At 50.9% G+C, this 25,268-nt stretch overlaps 1 protein-coding gene across 15 annotated transcripts in view; it reads right to left on the bottom strand.

Moving 5' to 3' along the window:
• Positions 1-25,268, bottom strand: part of IQSEC3 (IQ motif and Sec7 domain ArfGEF 3) — a 124,690-nt gene that overhangs the window by 24,231 nt on the left and 75,191 nt on the right. For all 15 annotated transcript variants that reach the window (XR_010321935.1, XR_010321934.1, XM_023549006.2 and 12 more), the window contains 4 exons: positions 23,077-24,203; positions 20,413-20,574; positions 2,531-2,653; positions 1,840-2,006 (listed from right to left, as the gene is read on the bottom strand). Coding sequence is in view for 13 of the 15 variants with exons in the window: in XM_023549006.2 (XP_023404774.2) it covers positions 1,840-2,006; positions 2,531-2,653; positions 20,413-20,574; positions 23,077-24,203 (1,579 nt within the window). In the remaining 2 variants the exon portion in view is untranslated. The remainder of the gene's footprint in view (positions 1-1,839; positions 2,007-2,530; positions 2,654-20,412; positions 20,575-23,076; positions 24,204-25,268) is intronic.

Raw genomic sequence — 25,268 nt, 5'->3', positions numbered from 1 at the left:
AGTTTCCAAGGAGCACCTGCTGGATTCGAACTGCCAGTCTTTTGGTTAGCAGCCATAGCTCTTAACCACTATGCCACCAGGGTTTCCTGAAACAAGAATAGGTGCTATAGGAGAGGAACATTCAGAGTATAAAAAGAGCTCTTGAAAATGAAAAACACGGCAGTTGAAATAAAAAACTTCGAAGAATGCTTGAGAGATAAAGTTGAGGAATATCTTCCAGAAAACCAAACAAGAAGACAAAGATGGCATGTAAAGAATCCATGAAAATTAAAAGACAAACTAAGAGATCCAACATCTGAATAATAGGAGTTCCAGAAAGTGAGTACAGAGAAAATGGAGGGTAAAAACTTTCAAATGCAATACTCAGGAGAACTTCCCACAAGTGAAGGACATAAGTTTCTAGACTGACCCAGCACCCAGCATAATGGATGAAAAAAGACCTATCACAAGACACAGCATCATTAAATTTCAGGACACAAAGGACAAACAGAAGAACCTAAAATTTTTCAGACAGAAAAACAAAAGCAAACCATAATGCACAAAAAGTCAGGAATTGAAATGGCAGAGCAGCACTGTCAACTAGAAGACAATGGAGTAACGCCTTCAAAATTCCAAGTGGAAATGTTTCCAATCTGGAATTCTATTCCCAGCCAAACTCTCAATCAAGTGTGAAGATAGAAAAACATATATTTGGACATGCAAGTTCTCAAGAAGTTTGCCTCCAATGTACCTCTTCTTTGGGAGTAAACTAAAAATGAGAAAACTATGAAGTCCAGGAAACAGGAATCCAATGCAGAAGCAAGCTGAAGGAGATTCCAGGACGATGTGGAGGGAGATCCCATGGTGACAGCTGTGCTGCTGGCCTAGCTATCTGTCCAGATTGGAGCAGAACTGGGGGTTCCAGGAGAGACAGCTCCAAGAAGCTGAAACTCAGAATACCTTCTGGGTTTACATGTATTGAGAGGGACACGTAGGGTAGAAAGTTCAGGGATGAGTTAGTGGCAGGCTCATAAAGAGCTAAGCAAATGGAAAAAGAAATTGTAATCATTATATACTTTAAGACCCTGCTTTGGACTGTTTACCTAGTCTTGGTAATGTAAACACTGATCTAACACAAAAGATGTTTTGCTCCCTATCAGATGGTGCACTATACCAAACCAAACCCATTGCCATCAAGTTGATTCTAACTTATAGTGACCGTATAGGACAGAGTAGAACTGACCCACAGGGTTTCCAAAACTGTAATCTTTATGGAAGCAGAATGCCATATCTCTCTTTTGCAGAATGGGTGGTGGGTTCAAACTGCCGATGTTTCAGTCAGCAAATGAATTCTGAACCATTGCACCTCCAGGTCTCATTCAGTGCACTATATGGAATATAAAAAAGACTTGGCTGATAGATGCAAGGGCGGATGATGCCAAGTTATCTCTAAGGCTGACTTAAATAGACTCAGGACCTGAAAGTCCTGTTCCTGGCTCTTCTCTCATAACTCATGGAGTGGGAAGGGCTGGTACTACCTAGGCACCAACTATGGTGCCAAGGGCCTAGAGGTCAATATTCCATGGAAGGCAAGGGGGCATTGCTCAAGGAAGGGCTCCCGCTGTTTTGGATGGGGCAGTGGCAGTGGCTCCTAGAAACTCCCCAGGTAGCTGGCATGAAAGTGGCTTTCCCAGCCTGCCTGTGTGACCAGACCCAGAGATCAGCATGCAGTGCCCTTGGCCACTGAGGTGACAGTCTACCATCAGGGCTCAAACCCACTGTCTCCTTTGGGATTAACACTGAATGGAACGTAGCCTGAGCAATGGCCTCACCCTTCCCACCCCATCTCCACCTCCTCACCTCGCAGGTTTCGGATGAAGTCCTCCAGCATCATCTTCCGGTCAGGCTTAATGTTGGGGCTGTACATATCGGTGTTGAGAAGGATGATGGCAAAGGCGAGGATGAAGATGGTGTCAGGGTTGTGGAACTGCTGCACCATCTCAGGGTTGCACATGCAGTAGCGTTGGCTGTATTGGGGGAGACACGGAGCGGGACACTGAGACGCCCTCCCTTTGCCCTTCCCACAAGCTCTAGCAACAGGGGGCTGTCCCAGGAAGGCCGCTGTCCCAATCTGTTCATTACTGTCTGGTCTGTACCCTGGTCAGCTCCTCCAATGAGAGGACAAGGCTGGTTTCACACACCCATAAATCCGCCCAGGGCACCAGTCCTGCACAGAGAAGATGCTCAATGCAGGTTTGCTTGGTGGCAAGGATGGGTGAGGCACAGTCTAGCCTGGGGGGCCCCAGCTGGTGTTGCTTCCAGCTCAGAGAGCTCAGGGCTTCCGTCCTTTTTCTTTCTTTCCCTCCTTTGTAATCAGCCCACCCCTGCCACCTACACCAGAAGGGGCTCTCCCACCTCCACCCCCGACTGACCCTCCAGTATCTCCCATCCCCCCGGCTCACAGCAGCTCTGCTTGCCCCATCACACCCTACCATGCTCCAGGCATGAGTTGGGGGTCTGTGAGGGGCGTGGAGCTGGAGGGGAACCCTACCTGAAGGCCTCGATCAGCCGCTCCACCTTCTGGGCTTCCCCCTGCACGCGGATGTGAGCCTGGAACTTCCGCAAGGCCTCATCCAGCTCCATACTGGAGAAGTCCATCTCGTCCACCACGCAGCTGAGGGCAGGCGGGAGGAGGGATCGTGAGAAGTCACCCACCTAAACTTTTCCTACACCCACTAGGGCTGGAAAGTAAGGTGCAAGCTCCTGATGGCTGGAACACCCCCTGCTGGTGGTGGTGGTGGGTGGAGGGACTTGGGCCCTGTAACCAGCAGGAGGGGACAGTCTTACTCCAGCCTCCTAGGCCTCACCCCCTCCCCCAGGGGTCTCACTTTAGTAACCTAAGAGAAAGTTTTCAGATACTTCTCTCACCTAATACAATAACCCTGTGAGGCAGGCAGCTCAACTAGTGTCTCCATGTCACAGCTAAAATACAGAGGCCCAGAGAGGTTAGCTGAGTGCCCAAGATCACAGAACTAGAGGAGGCTGAAAGCAGATCTTCTGGCTCAGATCCCAAGTCCTTTCTGCTGAACCTCAGAGTCAAAGGTATACAAATTGAGTAAGTACAGTTTACTCTTCTGTTCTTTCAAAGACAGAAGGGGCCTGTATTTCTCCCTAGTTTAACTTTCAACTTTCTATTTGGGTTTCTAGGTGAAATCTCCTCCTGCAACCCTCCCCCCGCCCCCCACCACCACCCCGTTGCACCTTAGGCAAAATGATAAAGGAGCAAAGACCATCCTAAGTCCTTTATTCACCCAGCAGCCTCCTGAACCAGCCCCCAGCTCTCAGGGAAGCCTGGGGGAAGAAGGAGGCCTCTGCAGAGTAAATGACAAATTTGGCTTAATGTGGGAGAGGCAGTGTGACAATCAGGGCTGAGAATTGGGAGACCCAGATTCTGGTCCTGGCCTGAACACTCTCTGTGACCTTGGCTTGCAGACAGTTTTAGGAGCCTCAGTTTCCTCTTCTGAAAGGGAGGAGGTCAGATTCTCTGTTCCCCAAGGGTCCTTGCACCTCTGAAATGCCACCTCCAGCCCCTGAGGGGCTGTGGGAGGAGGAAAAGGAAGGGGACAGGTACCAAATTTGCCCCAGCTAGGCAGTTCTCATTCCTCTGAGCTGACCAGCTCCCAGAGACTCCCTTCCTTCCTTCCACAGGATCTGAGGCTAGGACCCTTCCAGCCCCACCACCTCTTCCTGCCTTACCCTCCTTTGGGGTGCTCTGGGCCCAGGGATGTGAGCAGTGAGGCAGGAATCTGGGCCTGGCAAAGCAGCAGACTGAGTGTCCCCTGAGAATTGTTTTTCCTTCAGTAGAAGCTGATCACTAGACCCACTGGACAAGGCTTACAGGTGCCCACACGCCCTAGGAGATGGCTTCTCCCCTTCCACACCCATGCTCTCTTGCCATCTTCTCACTCCCAGTTATCTTATAGCCAGGCCCACGCTGTCCACTGGGGGGTGGGCAGCCCCATTTAGCTCCCCCAGTCCCCTGAACTGACTCTGCCACAGCATTACAAATCTGAGGGGTAGTCGCCCATCCCTGCCTGCCTCCCCTACCCTGCGTTGAGGGCAAGAGCTGGGTCACGCTCACGTCTGCAATCCCAGCATTTAGCTCAGTGCCCAGCACACTGAGGGGGCTTGAAAAGTGCTTTCTGAGTGAGGGGCTGCAAGCATGGTGGGACGAGCTCTGAGCAGGAACCACCCCCTGCCTCCCCCTGACCCCCCAGTCCCTGTGTTGGGCCCGTTGCCCTAGAAGATTCAGAGATCCCTAGTTAACCGTGGTTCTGGGGTCAGTCTTTATAAGAAAGCAACGGAAGACTCCATGTGGGGGTGGTCTGGGGCCTGTGGTCAGAGGACTCTGCCTCCTCCACTCCTTTCAGGAGGGAACAAGAAGACAGCATCACTGCAGACTCCTGTAGAGGGGCAGCAGAGGGGCACGGCAGATGGCCATCTTTAAGCTGGGAGCTACTCTTTGATTTGGTCAAACCCAGCCTGCTCTCAGGCTTCTCTGCCTGGGATGGTGAGTAGATGACAGGGCGGGGCTAGGAGGTAGCCACAGGCAAGAATTTTGCCCAAGCACGAGAACTGATGATGTCAACGTCTAGGCATCCGAGACAGGGTAGTACAGGCCTCCTGGTCCAGCAGGGCAAGAGGTGCTCTAGCTTCTCCCTCTGGGTCTTAGCAGCCCTTGTCACCTCCACCCTGTACCCTCCCCAGCTGGAATGTGAGGTCCAAGGGCAGCATTATGGAGTCCACATCTGTGCACCCCTATAGCCAGCCCATCAGAAGGTATGAATCAAGGATGACTGAGCCATACTGTCCAGGGGCTGGTGACCAAGAGAGCTGTGTCCAGTGGGGACGGACAGAGGAAAACCTGGAGAAAGTGGATCAGTGCGGTCATGAAACAGGGATAGCAAGAGCTAGAGCCAGGGAGACACAGAGACAGAGATAGTGAGAGATTATAGTTTGTTGTCATCAAGTTAGTGCTGACTCATAGTGACCCTATGTACAAAGGACGAAACGCTGCCTGGTCCTGCACCATCCTTACAATTGTTGCTAGTTTGGGCCCACTGTTGCAGCCACTGTGTCAGTCTATCTCACTGGGGGTCTTCTTTTTCGCTCACCCTCTACTTTACCAAGCATGGTGTCCTTCTGCAGGGACTGGTCCCTCCTGATAACATGTCCAAAGTCCCTGAGATGAAGTCTCGCCATCCTCACTTTTAAGGAGCATTCTGGCTGTACTTCTTCCAGGGCAGATTTGTTTGTTCTTTGGGCAGTCCATGGTATATTCAATATCCTTCGCCAATACCATAATTTGAAGGCATCTTCCTTATTCATTGTCGTATGCATACGAGGTGACTGAAAATACCATGGCTCAGGTCAGGTGCACCTTAGTCCTCAAAGTGATATCTTTGCTTTTAAACACTTTAAAGAAGTCTTTTGCTGCAGATTTGCCCAGTGCAACATTTGATTTGACTTCTTGGCTATTGCTTCCATGATCATTGATTGTGGATCCAAGTAAAATGAGATCCTTGACAACTTCAATTTTTTCTCTGTTTGTCATGATGTTGCTTCTTGGTTCAATTGTGAGGATTTTTGTTTCCCTTATGTTGAGGTGTAATCCATACTGAAGCACTTCGATCTTCATCAGTATGTGCTTCTAGTCTTCTTCACTTTCAGCAAGGAAGTTTGTGTCATCACAGGTTGTTAATGAGCCAGGGAGACAGACAGAGTGAGGCAGACATAGTGAGAGATACAGAGTCAAATGAGAGGGACAGAGAGAACAAGAAGATAAAGAGACAAAGAAGGGGAGAGAGAAGGGATGAGAGACAGAGAAACAGAAGGTGAAAAAGAGGCAAATAAAGAGAGTGGGGAGAGAGTAACAGAGAGACCAACAAAAAGGGAGAGAAAGAGATACAGGAAGAAGGACAGAGAACACGAGAGAAACAGAGACAAAGGGAGAAAGAGGGAAAGACGGAGAGATAATGAGAGAGATGACAGAGAACCAGAGAAACAAGATGGGGAACTGATGCGGGAAGAAAAAAGGGGAAAAACAGCACGGACTGAGATTGGTGGGCTGGGGTGGCCTGGGCATGGAGCACCACCACAATGCACCTCAGGAGCCCCCGACTCTTGCGAGGTCAAGGAGAGTAGTGGGCCCCCTTATGCAATCCCAGAATGGCCCTTGGTCCCTTTGGTCTGGCCTTCAGGTGCTTCCCAGAATGTTCCCCGATAAGTCTGTCTACTCCACCCCCTAGACCCTCCTCACCTTCTCCCCATGGACCCCTGCGCCTGAGGTCCTGGCACCCTGCTTCCCTCAGTGATGTCCCTCCCAGAGCCTCTCTCTGTGTGCCCTCTGCCCAGTGCTCTGGATCAGACCTCACCCCACAGTGATGGGGAGGAGTTCTGGGAGGCCTGGGGCACTTGGGGGAGGCAGCAGAAGGAGGTGGCGGGAGCAGCTGGAAGAGGGTGGGATCTGCTCAGCCAAGCACGATGGCCTAGTTTCCAGCTCTTTGCTCAGGTGACACGCAGCCCTCTCACTGGCTTGCTCGCTCACGCAAGGCTGCGGCTAAGAGCTCCAGTAATGAGCTGGGAGCCTGAGAGCCAAGGACTGGGATGGGAGACGCAGTCAGGTGAAACCACCAGCCCATGGAAAAGAAGCACTGAATAAATAAATCACAACCCACAGAGTGGAGTGAAGGACTCCAGGGGCAGGACTTCCGGGCCATGGAGCTAAGAGTCTCCACGTCAAACAAACATCTTCCAGCATGTGTCCTCAGGACCCCACAGCAGAGTCCCAAGGAGGGTTTGCTAAAATGCACATCCTTGGGCCTCACCCCAGATCCACCAAATTAGAATATTTGGAGGTGAAGCCTGGCAATCAGCATTCTTAACAAGCTCTCTAGTTGATTCTTAAAATTTGAAAGCCAATGGCTGATTTGAGTGCAAGGATAGCAGGGGTTATGGCCCATGTGGGGACTTTTAAAACACGAGTCCAGTAACACAAGGGTCACCAGGGCAAGAGCCCATGGGGACATGTGTGTCTCCACCTGGGTATCAGGGGCTGCAGTGGGGGTGAGAGGAAGGGAGGGCTGAAGGGACACACACACACACACACACACACACACACACACACACACACTTCCTGCCTTCCTTCCTGCAGCTACTACCCCGGGGCACCAGCATTTGGTGGGGAGGTGGTGGTTTGGGTTTCTCAGATCCTGGGGGGAAGAAAATCTCAACATTTTCTGGCTGCAAACCCCCAGATGGAAGGAAAGAAGCGTGCTGGGTGGTAAAAAGGCACTGCTCTGCTCTAGGAGACATGTCAACACCTCTCTCCAGGAGGGTTGGATCAGGTGGCCCCTGAAGTCTCCCCCACGCTGACATCGCTGCAGACAGCCACACTCCATCGCTAAGGGCACTGCAGTTGCCCCTAAAGGCAGAGGACAGCAACAGCACTTCCACCTGGCTTTGGAACACCCTTCATGGTGACTGGAGGTCTGTCTCCACCCACCCACCCACCCACCCTAGCAGACGATTATTTCCTTCCTGTAGGGCCTGTGTTGAAAGGGGCAGAGATGAGAAAGAGATTGTAGGGACCTAATGTCCTGGGTATTGTAACATTGTTTCTACATGGCCTGCACAGTTAGCTTTGCATACCCCTGTGATTTTGTGATTTGGGGTTTGTTTCTTCCCTTCCCTCTCCCATTCTCCAGGATTCTATAAAGTTTTATAATTAACCTATGTTCCTCTTGAACAAGCAGAACAACGATCAATAAAATCTGGGAGGAGACAACCAGCTGATGGGGGCCCATCTTGTGACTGAAACCAGGATGGCATCAGAGGACCTCTAAAGAATACCCACAGAAGGGCAACGTATCTGAAATCTGGCCAACATACTCCCCCCTCTCCCCTAGAGGGGAACTGCCATTCTCCAGATTCTTCAAGCCTAAGCCCTAACCCTATAAAACCCTCCGGTCGGTCTCCAGCAGACAGACAGACTTTGGAGGAGCCCATTCCCCTGTCTCTTGCATACCGGTATACAATAAAGCCCTCTCGCTGCTTACCTCACCCGTCTCAGTACTGGCTTTGTGGCAGGCGGCTCAAATCCGTGTTTTGCAGTAACAGTGTCCTCCTGGGGAAGGCAGCTGGGACCAGGCCACACTGTATACCAGCAAGCCTGCTCCCAGCCCCTGCCTCAGGGGTCTCTATCCCTTCAAGCTCTGTCACCATCCCCCCACTCCAAGGACCAAGGTGATCCTGGAATCACCATGATTCTTTTTTTACCCTCAAAGCATACGCTTTAGCCTGCACTTTCAGTATAAGCTTGCCCTACACCTTTCCTAGCTTCCCCATCTCTCCCCTCTCACCTCCTTTCCTATTGCTTCTCTTACTTTACCGTATCTGCCAGCACTTAAAGATCCCTAGGTGGCACAAACAGTTGCTCTCAGCTACTAACTGAAAAGTTGGCAGTTCAAACCAAAGCACTGATGCTGCAAAAGAAAGGCCTGGCAACCTCCTTCTGTAACGACAGCCAAGGAAACTCTACGGAGCTCAGTTCTACTTTCTAACACATTGGGTCACCATGAGTCAGAATCAACTCAATGCCAACAGCTTTGGTTTTTTTGGTTTTCACAAGCATTTAAAACCTCACCCTCCTGCTCCTCTTTGCCACGCTGGAATCCGTATGGGGAGCAGATGATTGACATTTTACAAAACCCATCTCCTGCCTTGACCCAGAACAGCCAACAACCATCCTGGCCAACTCTGGCATCCCTATCTGACACCTCTCCTCTTCTAATCATCTCTAAGGTGAAAAACATCACACATTTCCCAGTGGTTTTTTTTCTGGTACATAATCTTCCCATTTTACAACAGGCGAAACTAAGACCAAAGAGGCTCACCCCACCCTCCCACACCTAGGAAGAGTGGGTTTTCCGATTCTTATTCTTGTGGGAGTCTCATCCCCCAGCTAAGCCCTCTCCCAAACCTACCCTCCCCACTTCAACTCTGTGTGTGGGGGTGGCGTGGGAGGGGTGCTCACCCCTGTGGGGAGCAGCTCCCTCTGAGCTCTTTTACTGACTTTTGCTCTTAGTGCTTTGCTAAGTGTACAGTTGCTTAATCTTCTCAATTATGTTCGATATTAACCCCTACCCCATTATTTTTATTACATATGAGGAAGCTGAAGCTCAAGAGAGCACCGGCCCTGTGGGGAGTATCGCATACATTTCTTGCTGGCTGGGCCAGGCAAGCCCGCACTCGCACTCTGCTGCTCCTGCTGCTCTTGGGCTGGTGTTAATGACCCTCCCTCTGGGAGCTGCTATGTTGCTCAGATGCCTGATGGGGGCCTGTGAGGGCCCCAGGGGCAGTCGGACACAGTCACAGAGGCACAATTATCTGTGTGTATGTGAGAAGCTGCCTGGCTGCCTGCAATCAGACACAGGCTGTCTGGTTCCCTGCGGGTTCATAGGTGGCCTGGGGCATGGAGCCACAGCGTGGGGCACCGTGTCCCTGACTTCCCACCTTCCATTTCTTGTGCCTTTGCTGACCCCTGGTAGCGGCTAGCTGGCTTTCTTTCTATAAACATGCATTGAGGGCCTCCTATGTGCAAGGCACTGTGCTAGGGCCTTGGTATAAGTGGCAAGCAATACACATACAGTCCCTGTCCTGGTGGAAAAAAGACATTAAATGCAGAGTCAAAATGATTTCATTATAATTGTGACAAGTCCTGTATAGAGAAAGAACAAAGTTCCATGAGAAGACAGAGGGGATGTATTTTCTATCTGTGTGCCCAGAAAGGCCTCATTTGAACCGAGACCTGAAAGATGACTAGGAATTGGCCAAGGGAAGGGGCATGGGATGTTGAGGAAGAGCTTTCAGGCAGAGAGAAAAGCATATGCAAAGGCCCTGTGGTAGGAAAGAACTTTCAGGGACCTAGAGTGCAACAACGAAGCTGCAATGCAGAGAGTGAGAGAAAGAATGGAGGACAGTGGGCTGTGAAGCTAGGAGGTGGGCAGGGGCTTGATCAGTCAGGGCTTTGTGGGTCATGAGAAGGATCTGAGGCTTTATCTTGAATGCAGCAGGAAACAGTAGAAGGGTATGGTCACAGGAGTGATATGATCTTGTTTGTTTTAAGATTTCTCTAGCTGTTGAGGAGAGAATGAATGGAATGCGGAGGTCAGGAGGCAGCAGGGGACCAGTTAGGAGCTACTGCAGGGGTCCAAGCTAGAGATGGTGGGCCTGGGCTAACACAGAAGCAGTGGAAACAAATCAAACAGACGATTTGAGATATGTTTTAGAGGGGGAAGTGATGGTGCTAGGTGATGAAAAGGAGTTAATGATGAGGCCAGATTTCTGCCTTGACCAACTGGGGGACTGGTGGTACTACTTATTGAGATGGGTACATGATGGGACACATATGCTGGAGGAGAGATCAAGACTTCAGTTTTAGACACATTACGTTTGAGATGTTCTTTCAAATATTAGTTTCTTGCTCTCTTCTAAATCATTCTCATTTGCACAAATTCTTGTATTTTCTTTTTTACACATTAAAATCCCACCTTGACCCTTTATTGCCCTCTAGTCATGACTTTTTTCTCTACTCCTCTTCACAGCCAAACTTCTAGAAGTCTTACCTGTTGGTGCTGTCTCCACTTCCTCATTTCCACTCACTTTTCAACCAGCTCCCGTCCATTAAGACCCCCACCGCTCCATTAAGGCTTCTCTTGTCGAGGCCACCAGTGGGCCTTGTGTTGCTAAACTCAATGGCCTTTCTTCTGTCCTGATTCCACCAGCCTCTTGGCAGCATCAACAGGGTTAATCACTCGCTTCTTGAAAACACTCCTCTCTAGTGGATTCCACCACACTACCCTCCCTGAAGTTGACTCTTTCCACTCTGGAGGCAGCCCTCCACCTCCTCACCTGACCTCTGACTTGGGGCTGGGAACTAGGCCCTTTCTCCCTCCTAACAATCTCTCTCTAGGTGGCCTCGCCCATCCCAGTGGCTCTATATGCTGTCTGCATGCTGACAACTCTTCAGTGTTTATCTTTTGCCATAGGTTCGCCTTATTATTTTATTATTAGTCACGAACTAGTTCATTTCCTTTCTGGTGGATCTATGTTGTTTACAAAAGACCACGTTAAGTAAGGGTGTGACTGAGTGCTAAGGGCTTATGAAAACCATGCCCTCTATGCATTCCATGGGAACGTGACATTTCTGAGTTCTGGCTTGCTGAACTTACCTGGGCTGCTCCGGTCAGAATGTCAGTGACTGGGGAATATGTACACGAACATAAGCTGTGGTATCATCACTTGCAGGCAAATCAGGTTGCATGTATTTGTGGTTTACCTGCTATCAGTTTAACTTATTCTGAGTAAATACCTGACAATGTCCAGTTTGATAAATTCTTCAGATGAAGTGTCCCCAAACCCAGCATCTCCATCCCCCCAAACTAAAAATACATGAATGTTTATTTTACTGGCAGAATTTACTCTACTGGGCCTGAAGCACAAACATATTAACATGCAGAGACTGAGTGTTCTGAATCCTCGTCAGCCCAGGAGGCTGCTTCCTGGGGTCTGGCCCTTCTTCTGCTCTCCTTCCGCACGCACGAGTCACCAGGCCCTGCTGCTTCTCTGGGGCTCCTGGCTCGGCCAACTCCTCCCTTCCCCATGGCCCCTGCTGAGGTTTAGAGCCTCATCACTTCTTACCAGGACTGTTATTGCAACAGCCCCCGAGCCAGCCTCGCTGCCTCCAAACCATCTCCCACCTCCTCCAGCACCGTCCTTCTAGGGTGCTCATTTGGTCCTGTCACTCACTCCCCTGTTTACATTTCTTCAAGGGCTTCCCATCATCCCTAGTATGAAAGCCAAGTTCCTCAGCAAAGCAAATAAGGGTCCACTAGCTTCCCCAGCTTCTCTCGCCCCTCCTTCGTACTGGCTCCAGCTCTCCTGAGCTTCCTGCAGTCTCTCTCTCTCCCTCTCATGCCTCCAAGCCGTTGCACACGCTGTTCTTTCTTCCTGCTGCCCAACCCCAGTCCCAACCTTGCAGGTCCCTGTTTAGCTCTTGACCTCTCTAGTTGTCTTCCTTGGCCTCCACTGCACCCTGGACATGCCTTCTGTCTACCATTGCATTTACCTCCCTGTGCCCTAACATTTGCCTACCTGTCTTCCCCACTAGGCTACACACTCCTTCAGGATAGGGGCAGTTCTAATCTCTGCATCCTGGTTTATACCTGGGCTCAGTGAATGTTTGTAGATGAAGGGATGAGAGACCAAATGAGTGAATGAATAGGACCTGGAGCATGCTATCAGCTGGGAAGAAGCCACAGTAGACTGCACCTTTGGGTGCTCTTTCCAGTGGCCCAGGATTGCTCTACCTGCTTTGCTGAGACTACCTGGAACTGACCCTGATACCTGCCCAGGAAATGCGTGCAGTGCACATGCTTCCCTCCCCCTTCAGCTGCACATCCAAGCAAGTGAGTGATGAGGACTGGGGCAAAGTGGCAGTGATTAGGCTGCCTCCAGCCGAGCCTGGCCTAGGCCTGTCTCAGGAGCTGCCGCTGACTGTCGAGTGAATCTCGAGGTGGGCAGCTTGTCCTAGACCTCTCTCTTTCCTGTGGCTTTCTGCAGGGGCTGTGGCAAATACCTCACAAGGGCTGGGGAAACACAGGCACAGATGTTCCCTGCATCTGTATAAACAGGTACAATCTTGCATAAAATTGCTTGTTAACACTGATCTATGTGTGGAATCAGTTTGTGTTGCAGGAAATGAAGCGTCGTACATGACTATGATCAAAATTAATTTCGTCATCTCAACTTTTTTTTTTTTTTTAACGAGACAGTGTCTAGCAGACAAAGGAACTGGTTGGGACCTGAAAATAGGTAATGATAGCAGCAGGGATTTTTAATTGGCCAGGAGAGACAGCAAAGATCTGGAAGGTAAGGCCCAAGCTGCAGCCTGGGAAGAGGAATGTGAGCTGCAGACACGGGACTCGTGCTCCAGGTGGGACGCTGAGCCCAGGTTTCAGGATTAGGATGAAAGACTAATCAGCCACGGGATATAGGAACCCTGGTTGTATTTCTGCAGTTCCTGGCTTATACAATTCAATTAAAAATATCCCCATCCGCCAGGGAGTTATTTTTGGTAGTCGGAACTCATAACATGCTCCACAAAGGTCAAGGCTTTTTGGGAAAGTGCAATGTGGCTAAAAAAATAGAGCAGGAGGAAGCTGATGCTGGAAGACCTGCCAGTGCTCCTGGTGATGACACAGTGACAAAGATAATCTTCTGGGGCCCTCAGAGGAGATGGACTCAGGAACCCAAGGAACTAAGTTTCAACTACCCAAACACAGGAGAAGCCAATGAGGCTGCTAGAGATGACTTTTCTTTTGCTGGACTTGGAAGCATCCTCTTTGCCAACGGTTGTCAAATTCAGCAAGCATCAGAATCACCTGGTTGTTGTTTGTTGTTAATTGCTGCTGTCAGCTCCGACTCACGGTGACCTTCTGGATAACAGAACGAAATGTTGCCCGGTCCTTCGCCATCTTCATGATCATTGGTATGTTTGAGTCCACTGCTGAGGCTATTGTGTCAATCCATGCCACTGAGGGTTTCCCTTGTTTTTGTTGGCCCTTGAATCACCTGGAGGGCTTGTTAAAACACACATTGCTGGGCCTTAACCCCAGAGCAGAGCCCTGGTGGCACAGTGATTAAGAGCTCGGCCGCTAACCAAAAGGTCAGCAGTTCAAATTCACCAGCTGCTCCTTGGGAACCCTATGGGGCAGTTCTACTCTGTTGTATAGGGTTGCTATGAGTCAGAAATGAACTCGATGGCAATGGGTTAACCCCAGAGCTTCTGACTCAGTAGGTCTGGGGAGAAGCCTAAGAATTTGCATTTCTAACAAGTTTCCAGGTGATGCTGATGTTCCTGGTCCGGGGATCACACTTTGAGAACCACTGCTCAATGCTAATAACAGGGATGAAGTGAGAAGTCAGGCCTTTGGTGTCAGACACATTTGGGGTTGAATCCAGTTTCTGGCATTTAGCTATCTGTTCAAGTCACTTGGCCTCTGTGTGCCTCAGTTTCCTCATCTATAGAATGGAGATAACACCTACAACATCTATTATTTGGAAGGGTGGTAATGAGCTTTAATACAGGTAACATGTGGAAAGTTCCTGGTACATCACAGGGCCTAACAAGTGACCGTTTTTATTATGTACCTGGAGACCAAGTCTGAGCTGACATGCCAGCTGAGTAAGTGGATTCAGAATCTCCTCTAGCTTAGGTATTAGGAAGACCCTTTCCTTCACCACCAATTAACTCTGCCTGAAATTCCATCATTAGACATTCATCTGTTGACCCTTTAAAATATACATATACCAGACAGAGGAAACAGAATCTAGCTCAGGCCTCTTGAGACTTACGAATCAGTTTCTCAGCTCTGCTTTCTTCCCAGGCGAGAGGGTCAGAGCATAGCAAATTAAGGTATGTCAAGGATGGGATAGCACCTGATGCAGTTAGATTTCCCTGCTATTGGCCAGGCAACTAGTCATTTCTCCTCTTGGGGCCTCCGTTTCTGCCTGGGTAAAATGAGAAAGCTGAACTAGCTGACCATCCAAGGGGTCTCTCAGTGCCATGATCTACAGTTGGGGTCTGAGAAGGACTATCAAAGCATTAAGTCCGCCCTGGTCTTGGGATGAAGCACAGAGGCAGGATGGTATAGTGGTAAGGGCACAGGTTATAGAACCAGGCTGTCTGGCATCGCCTCTCAGCCACTGATCAGCCCTCTGACTGTGGGCAAGCTACTCAGCCTCTCTGTTCCTTCATCTGTAAAATGGCACAGATTAATAGCACTGACCTCATAAAATTGCTGAGAAGCTGGAATGAAGTTTTGCATGCAAGGTTCTCGGGATGGTACCTGCCGGCACACAGTCAATGCTGTGTGATCAATGTCAGCTGTCATTATTGCATTTCAGGGCCTGCTCGCTTCCAGGCAGCCCTCCTAATAAACCTGGGAGAGTGTGGCTCCAGGAGGCTCCCTCCTACAAGTCCCAGTGCAAAGAGTGGCCAGTCGCAGCCACACCTGAGTATCATACATGGATTAAGAGAGATTACTCCAGAGCTAGGGCCTAAGAAAAGGAATTGGGTGGAAGGTACATTCATTTTTGGGTAAAACTCTGATTTATATGCAAAACTGACCAAGCCAAAGGGAATCTCAACCCTTGACTTGTCTATCCCACACTTGGGATGCCAAGATCTCCACACAGAGGAATGAAGTGCGTCTTAAACTCTCATGACTGTTTACTGCTAAGGAGAATTTCTTGCCTACTGGTGGGACGGGATAATGGGAGAGGATGAGAGAGGTGAAGAATCAGGGCCATAAACCCAAAGATGCCACTTTTATAAGAGACACCCTTCTCCCATTCCTCCAGGTGGTGGCAGTGGAAGGTCTTCAAAGCAGTGGAAATGACCCCGAAGTCTTCTGTCCATGCCTGCCCTGGGCCTCCTTCTAGCCTCCTCCAGATCTCTGCGGGTCTGCCTGGGCCCCCTGGCCAGCTCATGGGAATCCCTTAGGAACAACGGAACTGTCTTGAAATTACACACGGCACAGTAGACAGGGCATTCTCAAATAATTTCTTCCCAGTAATGAAAGGCCAGTGCCTTCCAGCCTGTTGAGTTTGACAGACAATCTGTCTTTATCTCTAAATGTCCCCTGAGAAGAACAAATCTGCTACACTCTGGTCAACACATTTCCACGGAAATGAAACAATGAAATCTGACTGAAACGTCAAACTCTAATATGCCCGGAACGTAACAAAGAATGGAGAAGGCACAGTGGAGGAACAGAACACCGAGCAAATTTTCTCCTGGCAGCTCAGCCCAAAAGCTGCCCTCCACGCGTTTTCACGGACATGAGAGATGTCGATGCCCTCCGTGTGTGTATGATTCACATGGGAGGAAATCACTCAGGCCAGAGGGAAGCCTGCTCACAGCCAGCATGGAACACAGCCCCATCCACTAGCCTTCAAACCTGCTGAAGCGAACATTTCAGAAAGGAAATAGAGCAAAGCCAAATTTTCCAGCCACGTGAAAACTGAAAGGGAGGTGTTTCAAGCCGCCAAAAGATCTGAACCCTGGCTGCTGTCGGCTCCCACACCTGGGACCTGCCACTGCCCTTCTCTCCCATCTCTTGGGAGAGGACTTCCTAAGGGTGCATGATGGGCCCTAGAATGAGTTACTACCCTCTTCCGCACCAAGTCCCCAGCCAAATCCATCAAGTTCTTGTGGTCTGCTGGGTAGAGCTGACCCCAAACCAGACCTGAGATGTTTAAGGTTTCCTTGTGTGTCTCTGTGAGGGGGAGGCTAATGCCTTGTGCTTTCAAGTGGGCAAAATAATAACAGAAATAAACCAGCTAACATTTATAGAAAGCTTACAAAGTGCCAGGAGTCCCCAGGTGGCACAAATGGCTAAGTGTTGGACTACTAATTGAAAGACTGCCGGTTCAAACCCACTCAGAGGCCGCTTGGGAGAGAGGCCCGGCAGTCTGCTTCTGAAAGGTCATGGCCTTGAAAATCCTATGGAGAGCAGCTCTACTCTGCAACACATGGGGTCACCGTGAGTTGAAACTGACTTGAGGGCAACTGGTTTTTTTTTTTTAGTTTACTAAGTGCCAGGCACTGAGTTAAGCACCCTACGGGTATTTAAACATTTAAGTCATCACCACTTTAAAAATGAGGAAATTGAGGTTGGCTTCTCCTTAAAAATAAGTAAATAAACAACGAACACCAACCTACCCATGTTAGCACTGGGATAGCTCAGAATGCCTTCTATTATTATGTGGTAAACCTTAATTGAATGCATGCTGTCTTGGAACGTGTGTCTTCTGTGGAAATAGCCCACAAAGGGATGGAGATGTCAGCCGCCAAGAACGCCAGGTCCTGGGGGCAAACACCACAGCATCACAGGACGCTCAGACACAGGTCAGCAGCCAGCGGGTTCTGCTCCAGCCCCTCCTCCTTCCTTCCCCTCGCAGGCCCAAGAGTGGTGGGGGTGGGGGCGGGGTAGGTTTTCAAGCCCCTTCCCCTCCTGGAGGCTTTCCTCCTCTACCCTTTGGAGTCTGGCTGCTTCTTGGAGGAGTCTGGCTGCTTCTTGGAGAGTGCCGTGGTTTGAGCTGTCTCTGTCTCCAAGGGGATGGGTGATTTATGTCCTTTTATTCAGCAAACAGCTTTGTACAGAATGAATGCGACTTGCTGAATGTCACCAGGCGGGGGCAGGGGAGCCGTGCAGAATTCCAATGAAGCCTTCCAGGCCTCTGCAAAATGGCAAGGGGCGACTTTGTGACTGTGTGGTTTTCTCTGGTGGGAGTCAGGAAGGGGTAGTGGATCCTGGAAAGTTCCAGGGTGGTTGGCCTGCATGGCAGGGAAACACTGACAACCCTGGTGTGTCCCCTGCTAGTGACTGCCTCTACCCACTTCTCTATCTTCTCCTGGCGCTTTGCAGCACAAGACCCTCTTTACCCTGGGGACATCTCAGGCAGCCCGGGAACAGCAGCCTTAAGGGAGGAGGGCTCCTCTCTGTGGAGCTGAGTCGGTGTGCAGAGGCTGCGAGAGGCAGGGCCTCAGAGCCCAAGGGCCTTTGTGGCTGCAGAACAAGCCAGGAGGGACCGACACATTCACCTGGGCAGAGCCAGGGCTCCGCTGTGCACTTGACCCCCTCAAACCCAGAGTGCCAGCCGGAGGCCCCCTTACGCTCTCCTCCCAAGCTCTTCCTCACCCTCTCTCCCTTGATGCCTGGGTTTATAAGCTCCTTGAGGCCACGAGTAGTATCTATGCCTCAATGCACACACATGGGATGCCCAGCCCAGCCCCATTCCCAATACACAGCAGGCACTCAGGGTTTGTTGAATGAATGATGTACAGTCATCTAGCTCTCACACGAACTCTCAGCGCTGCCCTGGAGGCTGAGGGTTGCTCTGGACCGCTCCGGCAGGATGACAAAGCATGGCCGGCCCTGAGGTTTGGGACAGATGATTCTGCGTGATGCCAGTGGGCAACAATGCACTCAGGAACAGGAAAGACTGTAGACTCACAGGACCTGTAGGAACCTTTGAGATCACACAATCCAACCCTCTCACTCTACAGATGAGGAAGCCTAAAGAAGTGGCTTTTCCAGTCACACAGCAAGTTAGGAGCAGAGACAGGGTTAGAATCTGGGTCCTCTCACTCGGGTCCAGCCATTTCTCATGCCTCATCTCATTGGGAGAACTCACCAAGGTGGAAGTCCAGCCCCACCCACCCCAAGCCCTGGCTGGCTGGGTGACCCCCACCTCAGCCCCTAGTCCCAACCCCTGCCCGGCTCCCCTCCCCAGCACAGGCTTCACCTGCTGGTGAGTCTCCAGCCCACAGCCCACATGCTCGGCCTCCCATGGAACGCAGCAGTTAGTTTTCATTGTGCTGCTCAGGACAACCAGGGCTGGAGAAAACCATGTTTTCCCAGTGCTCCAGATCAACATGGGCCTGGGCCACTCGGGGGCTGCGGAAGGCAGGAGAGGGTAGATGAGAGACATTGAGGGCCTGTCAGGGAAGCAGGCCCACTGGAGGGCAGAGTCACCCCTGCGCCAGAGCACAGAGACAACACAGGGTCAGCCAGGGGGTGTAGGGCCAGTGGGAAAGAACAGAGTGAGAGCACCTTCACTTGCCCACAGGGGTGGGGGAGAAGCCCTACAGAAAAGCAAAGAAAAGGCCAGAGATGAACAAGATGGAGGAAAACTAGGGAAAGGAAGGAGAAGAGGAAAGCTTGATCTTTCTCCTCTTTCTATCCTTTCCCCTCTGGCTTCCCTCAGCACATCCCACACAATAGCGGAGGCAGTAGGGGGAAAGGGGAGCCAGAGGCAGAGGAGAATAAAAGAGGGAGAAAGGGAAACACTGCGGATTTATCAGTTTACTTTCCTTTGTGAGGCACTTGGAGCTTCTCGACCACCAGTGCTGACAGTCAGAGACAGGAACTGGGTTCTGCTAAGTAAGATCCACCTGGGGATTCCAGGATCCCTCAGATGGATCCAAGCCCTTGTTCTTTGGACTGTGCTCAGACAACCACCCCAGTCAGCCAATTAGGAATGTATGAGGCCAAAGGGATTTCTGAGGACAACTGGTCTACCCTATAATCCAACCCCTCAGACTTTAGACAGGGAAACACAGGCCCAGGGAGTAGGGACTTGTCCAAAGACACAGCACCAAGACTGCTCCCTAAATAGAAGCCAGGTATCTGAGCTTCCACTCCAGGGACACTGACGACCTTGCCATTCAGACTGAGTGTCTGCTCAAGCTTCCAAACTCTTGGGCAGAAGGAGCCCGTGCCTTCTTTAGCAGGGCCTTGCTAGTCCAGGGGCAAGTACAAAAGGGAGTGGTTCTCCCAGGAGCTTGCACCCCAGGAGAAAGATGGAACAAAGTGGCTCACTTCCGAATGGTGACATCCAAGCAGGAGGTGAGACTGAGGGGACTAGTGGAGAAGAGAAAAAATGCTGAGGGAGTGGCCAGTGCCTGGCGAAGGCAGACTCTTGGAGCAGACCTCATGGGGCTTCACCCCTCCTTCCCAGAGCCCTGTCCGTCAGCCCCAGAAGAATGTTGCTCCTCCCTGGAAGTTCTGTTGAGGGAGTGTGATCCACACCCTGCAGCCAGCTCTTGCCTGTCCACACCTGTAAAGCTGAGCACTAGGTAGACCTGAGGAGCTCCTCTCCCATCTATTTGGCTTTAGAAAAGTTTCCTTTGTTATGATTTTGGTGGTCAATTTATCTTCGTGGACTCATAAAACTGTAGTATTTTCACGCTGTAAGAAGCCTCAGTCTAACCCCTTTCTTTTTTGTGTCTCATGTTTTTCGTGGCCAATATGAAAACAAGCCTTGTGTGGGTAGCATGCAGCCCCTTGCAGGGGTCTGGGGGCACTTAGGTGGCAGGGAGAGGAAGAGCCGAGGGGCCTGCCCATTTCTCTTCAAGCTCCTCCTCTTGCCGTGGAGGGCAGCAGCGAGGGAGAACTTTCTGTTTCCTTGGACCTTTTCTTTATCCCTCATGCCTCCAACGGCGCCTGGCCCAGACCAGCACTCAATAGAGTGGTGGGAAGACTTTCAAGAGGGAGAGTCTCGTCAGGAGGGGGTAATTGGCTAAAGGTCAGGTGGCTGTGGCCAATCAGAAAGCTGCTGGGCCTGCAGCAAGGATTTCTGGGAAATCGCCAAGCCTTCCGACGGCCTGGCTCCCTCCCCTGGATTCATTCTACCCAGGCAGAGGTCCCCTGGCTCTTAGGAGATCCTGGGAAGGTGGGATGTGGTAAGGGGAGAGCGGAGCCTGGCCTCCAAGAAGGGGGTGAGGGGAAAAGTGGGGGCACTCACTCCAGCACATCGCGGTTGAACTGCTTCTTGCTGTTACCCAGGAACTCTCCGATCATCTGACGGCTGAGGCCCTTGCGCTGGAGGAGGAAATGGGCCACACCAATGGGGGTGTCCGGGATGAAGCCACGGGAGATCAGGAACTGGATGCCCTTGTCCGGGTTTCTGGGGGTGCGGTGGGGGGTGGGGAGAAGGAAAGGGTAGAGAGTGAGCCAAGGCCATCCGTGACTTCTGTCCTGCCTTTCTTCCAGCCCATGAAGCCCATAAAGGTGCTTGAAGTCCCTGGACAGCAGTCCTAGTAAGTGCCAGGATTCTTTCCACCACAGAGGTGTGCCTCATGGAGGCACCTCTCACCAGAGCCTCACCTCCTGCACCTCCCCAGAGAGGAGTGAGGATGGTGTGGGGCTGGGAAAGGAAGGTCTGGCCCAAGCAGAGGGAATTCCAGGCCAGGTGGAGATGGAGCCCTCTCTGACTCCCTGCTTCACTCCTATTGGATCTTACCCTGAGGTCCCCCAGGGCTGCCCCAGGCCCTTCCTCTCTAGCTGTATCTGTAGGTACCCACCCTGGAAGCAGGAGAGAGGGTGAGTGAAATAGAGGTGAGATCTCCCACCCTACCCCTTTCTCCCTTCCCGTAGTGGACACTAGACTTCTGCTCTCCAGCTTTGCTTTCTCAGGCCTGAGTCTCTGTGTAGGTGTCAGTGCTGTATCTTAAGGCAAATGTACTCTAAAAGTGTGGGCTGCAGATCCGTGCTGGTTCCTGGACTGTTTCTTTCTGGTCCAAAGAAGAAAGTACAGAAACTGAGGGTAACCATCTAGAATCTTTTATAGCACTTGACATTTTCAGGACAGCCAAGCACGTGATTGTTTTTTTCTAGTATTTCATTTTTATTGTATTTTACGAAAGTATCAGCCTGAAACGTACTGAGGAAAAACAAACTGGTCTTTCACTACAGATCGTCTAAGAATTACTGTCTTGAGGGATAAGTGTCTGCGTGAGCATTTGTGGGTATGCAGACGTGATGCTGTGGATTGGTGAGGGTGAGGCTGTGCACCCCAGGCTGGTAGCCTGATGTAGAAGAAAGAGCAATGCATTTGGGGTCAGACAGAGGTGGCTTCATCTAACTCTGCCACTTACTAGCTGTTTAACAGTGTGCAGTCCACCTTATTTGTGTGAGTCCATGTCCTTTTCTATAAAACAGTATAATACCACCTATCTCTGGGTAAGGAGCTCTGTGGCACAATTGTTAAGTGCTCAGCTACTAACCAAAAAGTTGGTAATTTGAACCCACCCAGCCACTCCTCGGGAAAAAGACCTGGCGATCTGCTTCTATAAAGATTACCACCAAGAAAACCCTGTGGAGGCAGTTCTACTCTGTCACATGGGGTCACTAAGAGTTGGAATCGACTCCGTGGCAGCTAACAGGATCTCTGGACGTTGCTGAGAAGATTGCAGTACAGATGCTTTATGTAAGGTGAGCTGTCCATGGTAACTGTCCCCCCAAGAGTGTAAGTGTCTGGAGACCAGAGAATGTGTCTTGCTCATCTTTGGGGTTCCAGGGAACAACTTGTGTAGAAACTCATTAACTGTCAGTTGAATGAATAAATGAACATAGAAGCGGGCAGGAGGGCTACTGTGTTTTCTGGCTCAGGGCTGGGGGAAGGGGTGAGTGGCGGGTAGAGATGAGTGCCTCCTGTACTTTATATTTCCATGGGAGGGGCATGTGTGCCTCCTCTGCTTGGCACCAGTTATATACACTCTGGGTGCAGGGATTTGTCTGGTTGGGGGCTCCGGCTCTGGGCTGCGGCAATAGCTTGTTTCCTTCCTTCCACTCCCCTATTCTCTTTCTACTCTTCTCTCTCCCCTACCCAGGCCCTGTACCTTTCCCCATTCCTTCCTTTTCTCATTCTCTTCTTTTCACCAGCCCTACGAGATAATGCTGTTTCCTTTACTTTATATCCTGTCTCATGATTCCTGCTCAGTCTTCATACTACCTGTATTCTTATTAATACTGTATTTTCTTTTAAAGTCTCTCACTTTTCAAACCTTGGCTTCATCTTAAGCAACAGGAGTTGTGAAAGCATGGGTTTGATGTATTACAGTTTCTTTAATACTTCTTAAGATAAATTCATAACAATTAAAAATAAAAAGAAAGCAGAATAACCAGAACAGAAATAATGAGAATATTCATGCACTGTGAAGAATGTAACCAATGAAAACTGAACAGCTTGTGTAGAAATTGCGGATTGGGAACCTAAACTCCTGTGCAAACCATCACCAAAAACACAATATAATATTATTTAAAAAAAAAATGTGTACTTCCTAAACATTACCTCAGGGACCATGTGTGGCACAGATGCCACCTGGGAGGACACTGGGATGATGCTATGCACTACCTGGCACACTGCCTGATGGATAGGAGGTGCCCAAAGGTTGGTGGTTTGAACCCAGCCAGAAGCACTGCTGAAGAAAGGCCTGGCAATCTGTTCCCAAAAGGTCACAGCCTTGAAAACCCTATGGAGCACAGTTTCTACTCTGTAACATGAGTCTGAATCCACTGAGGGCAACTGGTTGGTTGGTGGTTGGTTGGTAAATGTAGGTTCCCCTCTCTTCCCTTCCCTCCCACCCTGGGGCCTTAGCAGGCCTTCCCTGGCCTAGCGCCCACTTACATGTTGAAGAGGTTGAGGCCGATGCGGTAGAGTCGCTTGCGCAGGGTGTCTGTAGAGAGCGTAGGCGATTTGCAGCTGGCGGGGTTCTCGCAGTGGTAGCGCGGCAGGCTCAGGATCATGGCCTGCAGGGCTTCCTTAGAGGCCGAGGCCGATACCTCCGAGCCCGACTTGGCAGATTTGGTGGACGTGCTGCTGCTGCTCATCTGCTCCAAGTTGTCTCCGGCCTCGGCCTCGGTCCCCTTCCCCACCTCGCCCGTCTCTTCCTCCTCCCCTTCTTCCTCTACGTCCCCTGCCACGGTTTCCTTTGTCACCGCCTCGGCTGTCCCCAGCCCATTGGAGCTGGCGGCCACGCTGGTCTCTGCCTCTACACACGGGTTTTCTGAGGGCGCATCACCCTGACCCGCGGCTGGGACCGCTGGGGACTCTTGGCCCCCAGCCTGGCCCTGCTCGGCTCTGCTGGCCGCGGGCTCCGAAGTGGCCTGGGTCGTCTGCGCTCCAACGCAGTTGGCCACGGACAGAGCCGTGGAGGAAGAGACGGAGATGTTCTGGTTGGCGATCTGCACCGTGACGTCGCGGAAAGCCATCATAAGGGTGCTACTGTGGCCCTGGGGCAAGCCGGCGGTTTCAGCGGCTTCATTCCCTGGCCCTGGGCCGGCGCCTTCGGGCTCCCCGAGCTCGGCCTCCAAGCCTGGCGGCGCCGCGGCCGTGTGCAGGGCCTGGTGGATCTGGTAAGCGCCGCTCTCCTGCAGGGAGCACATGGTCTTGAGGCTCCAGGTGCTGAGGGCGTCGTCGATGGACTTGGCCAGGGACCGCACCTGCTCGGTGAAGGAGTCCTCCAGCTCGGTCAGCGTGCCCGCGAAGGTGGGCGGCAGGGAGGGCGAGCGCACCAGCGGCAGCCCCATGAGGCCGTAGCCCTCCATAAGCGCCTTCTCCGCCGCCAGGCTCTCGGCGGTGGGCGCCCGCACCTTGCGCAGGGAGATCCGCCGTGGTAGGCGGCTCTCCAAGAGCGAGTTGCGGATCTTCTCGAAGTTCTTGCTGAGCTGGTACTGGCGGAAGGCGGTTTGGATGGTGCAAGCAGCGCGCCGGGACACCAGGTGGCCCCCGTATTTGTGTTCTAGCATTTCAATCTGCAACAAGATGGACAGAGAGGGGTAAAGAGTTCAGCTGGAGAAGGGGTGTTACAACTCTTCCGGAAAGTTGGGGGTGATGGATATCAATCAGTGCAGGGAGCCGCCTGGACAAACTTTGTTCTGGCCCAGTAATGCACAGCTGGGGAGGGCCTCGGGGGCTCAAAGTCTGAAAACTCCTAGCATGGAAAAAAGTCAAGTACCTGAGACATGCCAGGTCCTTGGCAAAACTCCCAGAGGTGTAGGTTATAGGATTAGAGAATCCAGAGATTGGTGAGGTCCCAAGGGACAGAGGCCAGAGATGCTGCTGATGGCAGTCAGATATGGCTGCTGTGGTGGTTATTAAAAAATGTTCATATCACAGATGCGTACTGAGATATTTATACATGAAAATCATGATATCTTGAATTTGTATTAAAATGCTCCATCAAAAAAGTGGAAGGGTTAGATGAAACAAGATTATTAATATTAATAAAAGTATCAATAAAATAATATAAAAATAGTTGGAGCTGGGTGATTGGCACATGAGAGTTTATTACACTATTTTTTCTACTTTCTGTATATTTGAAAATAATAAAAAATTAAACAGAAATGCTAAAAAAGAAGAAGAATTGCTGCTACTCTAGCTCAGCTGTTTTCTCTCTGCATCCATGTCACTGCACTGGGATAGTTCCCCGTCCTTGGGACCATCATAAGGGTTGGGACTGGGGTTTGGTCATCTCTCTGTTCCTAGTACTTAGCCCAGGGTCTGGCACATGGTACATGCTCTATAAAGGTGAATGGAATGAAGAGATGGGTGGATAATGGATGGATGGAAGGGTGGGTGGGTGGAGGGATGGAGGAAGGAAGGGAGGGAGGGATGGAGGGAGGGAGCGATGGATGGATGGATGTCTCAAGAGTGGGTTTCTCTCCAAGCCACCATGATCAGCAGTTCCACAATTCAAGATACCCCTGTTCACAACAATGGGAGCTGTCCAACCAGGGCAGAGTTTGGTTGGTGGGGGGTGGCACCCCATCTGGGCAGAACTGACCCCAGGAAAACCTCAGACATGGGCCTTAAAGTCT

Source organism: Loxodonta africana, chromosome 4 (genome assembly GCF_030014295.1).
Source record: "Loxodonta africana isolate mLoxAfr1 chromosome 4, mLoxAfr1.hap2, whole genome shotgun sequence".
NCBI lineage: Eukaryota > Metazoa > Chordata > Mammalia > Proboscidea > Elephantidae > Loxodonta > Loxodonta africana.
This window is presented reverse-complemented; position numbering and strand designations above follow the sequence as displayed.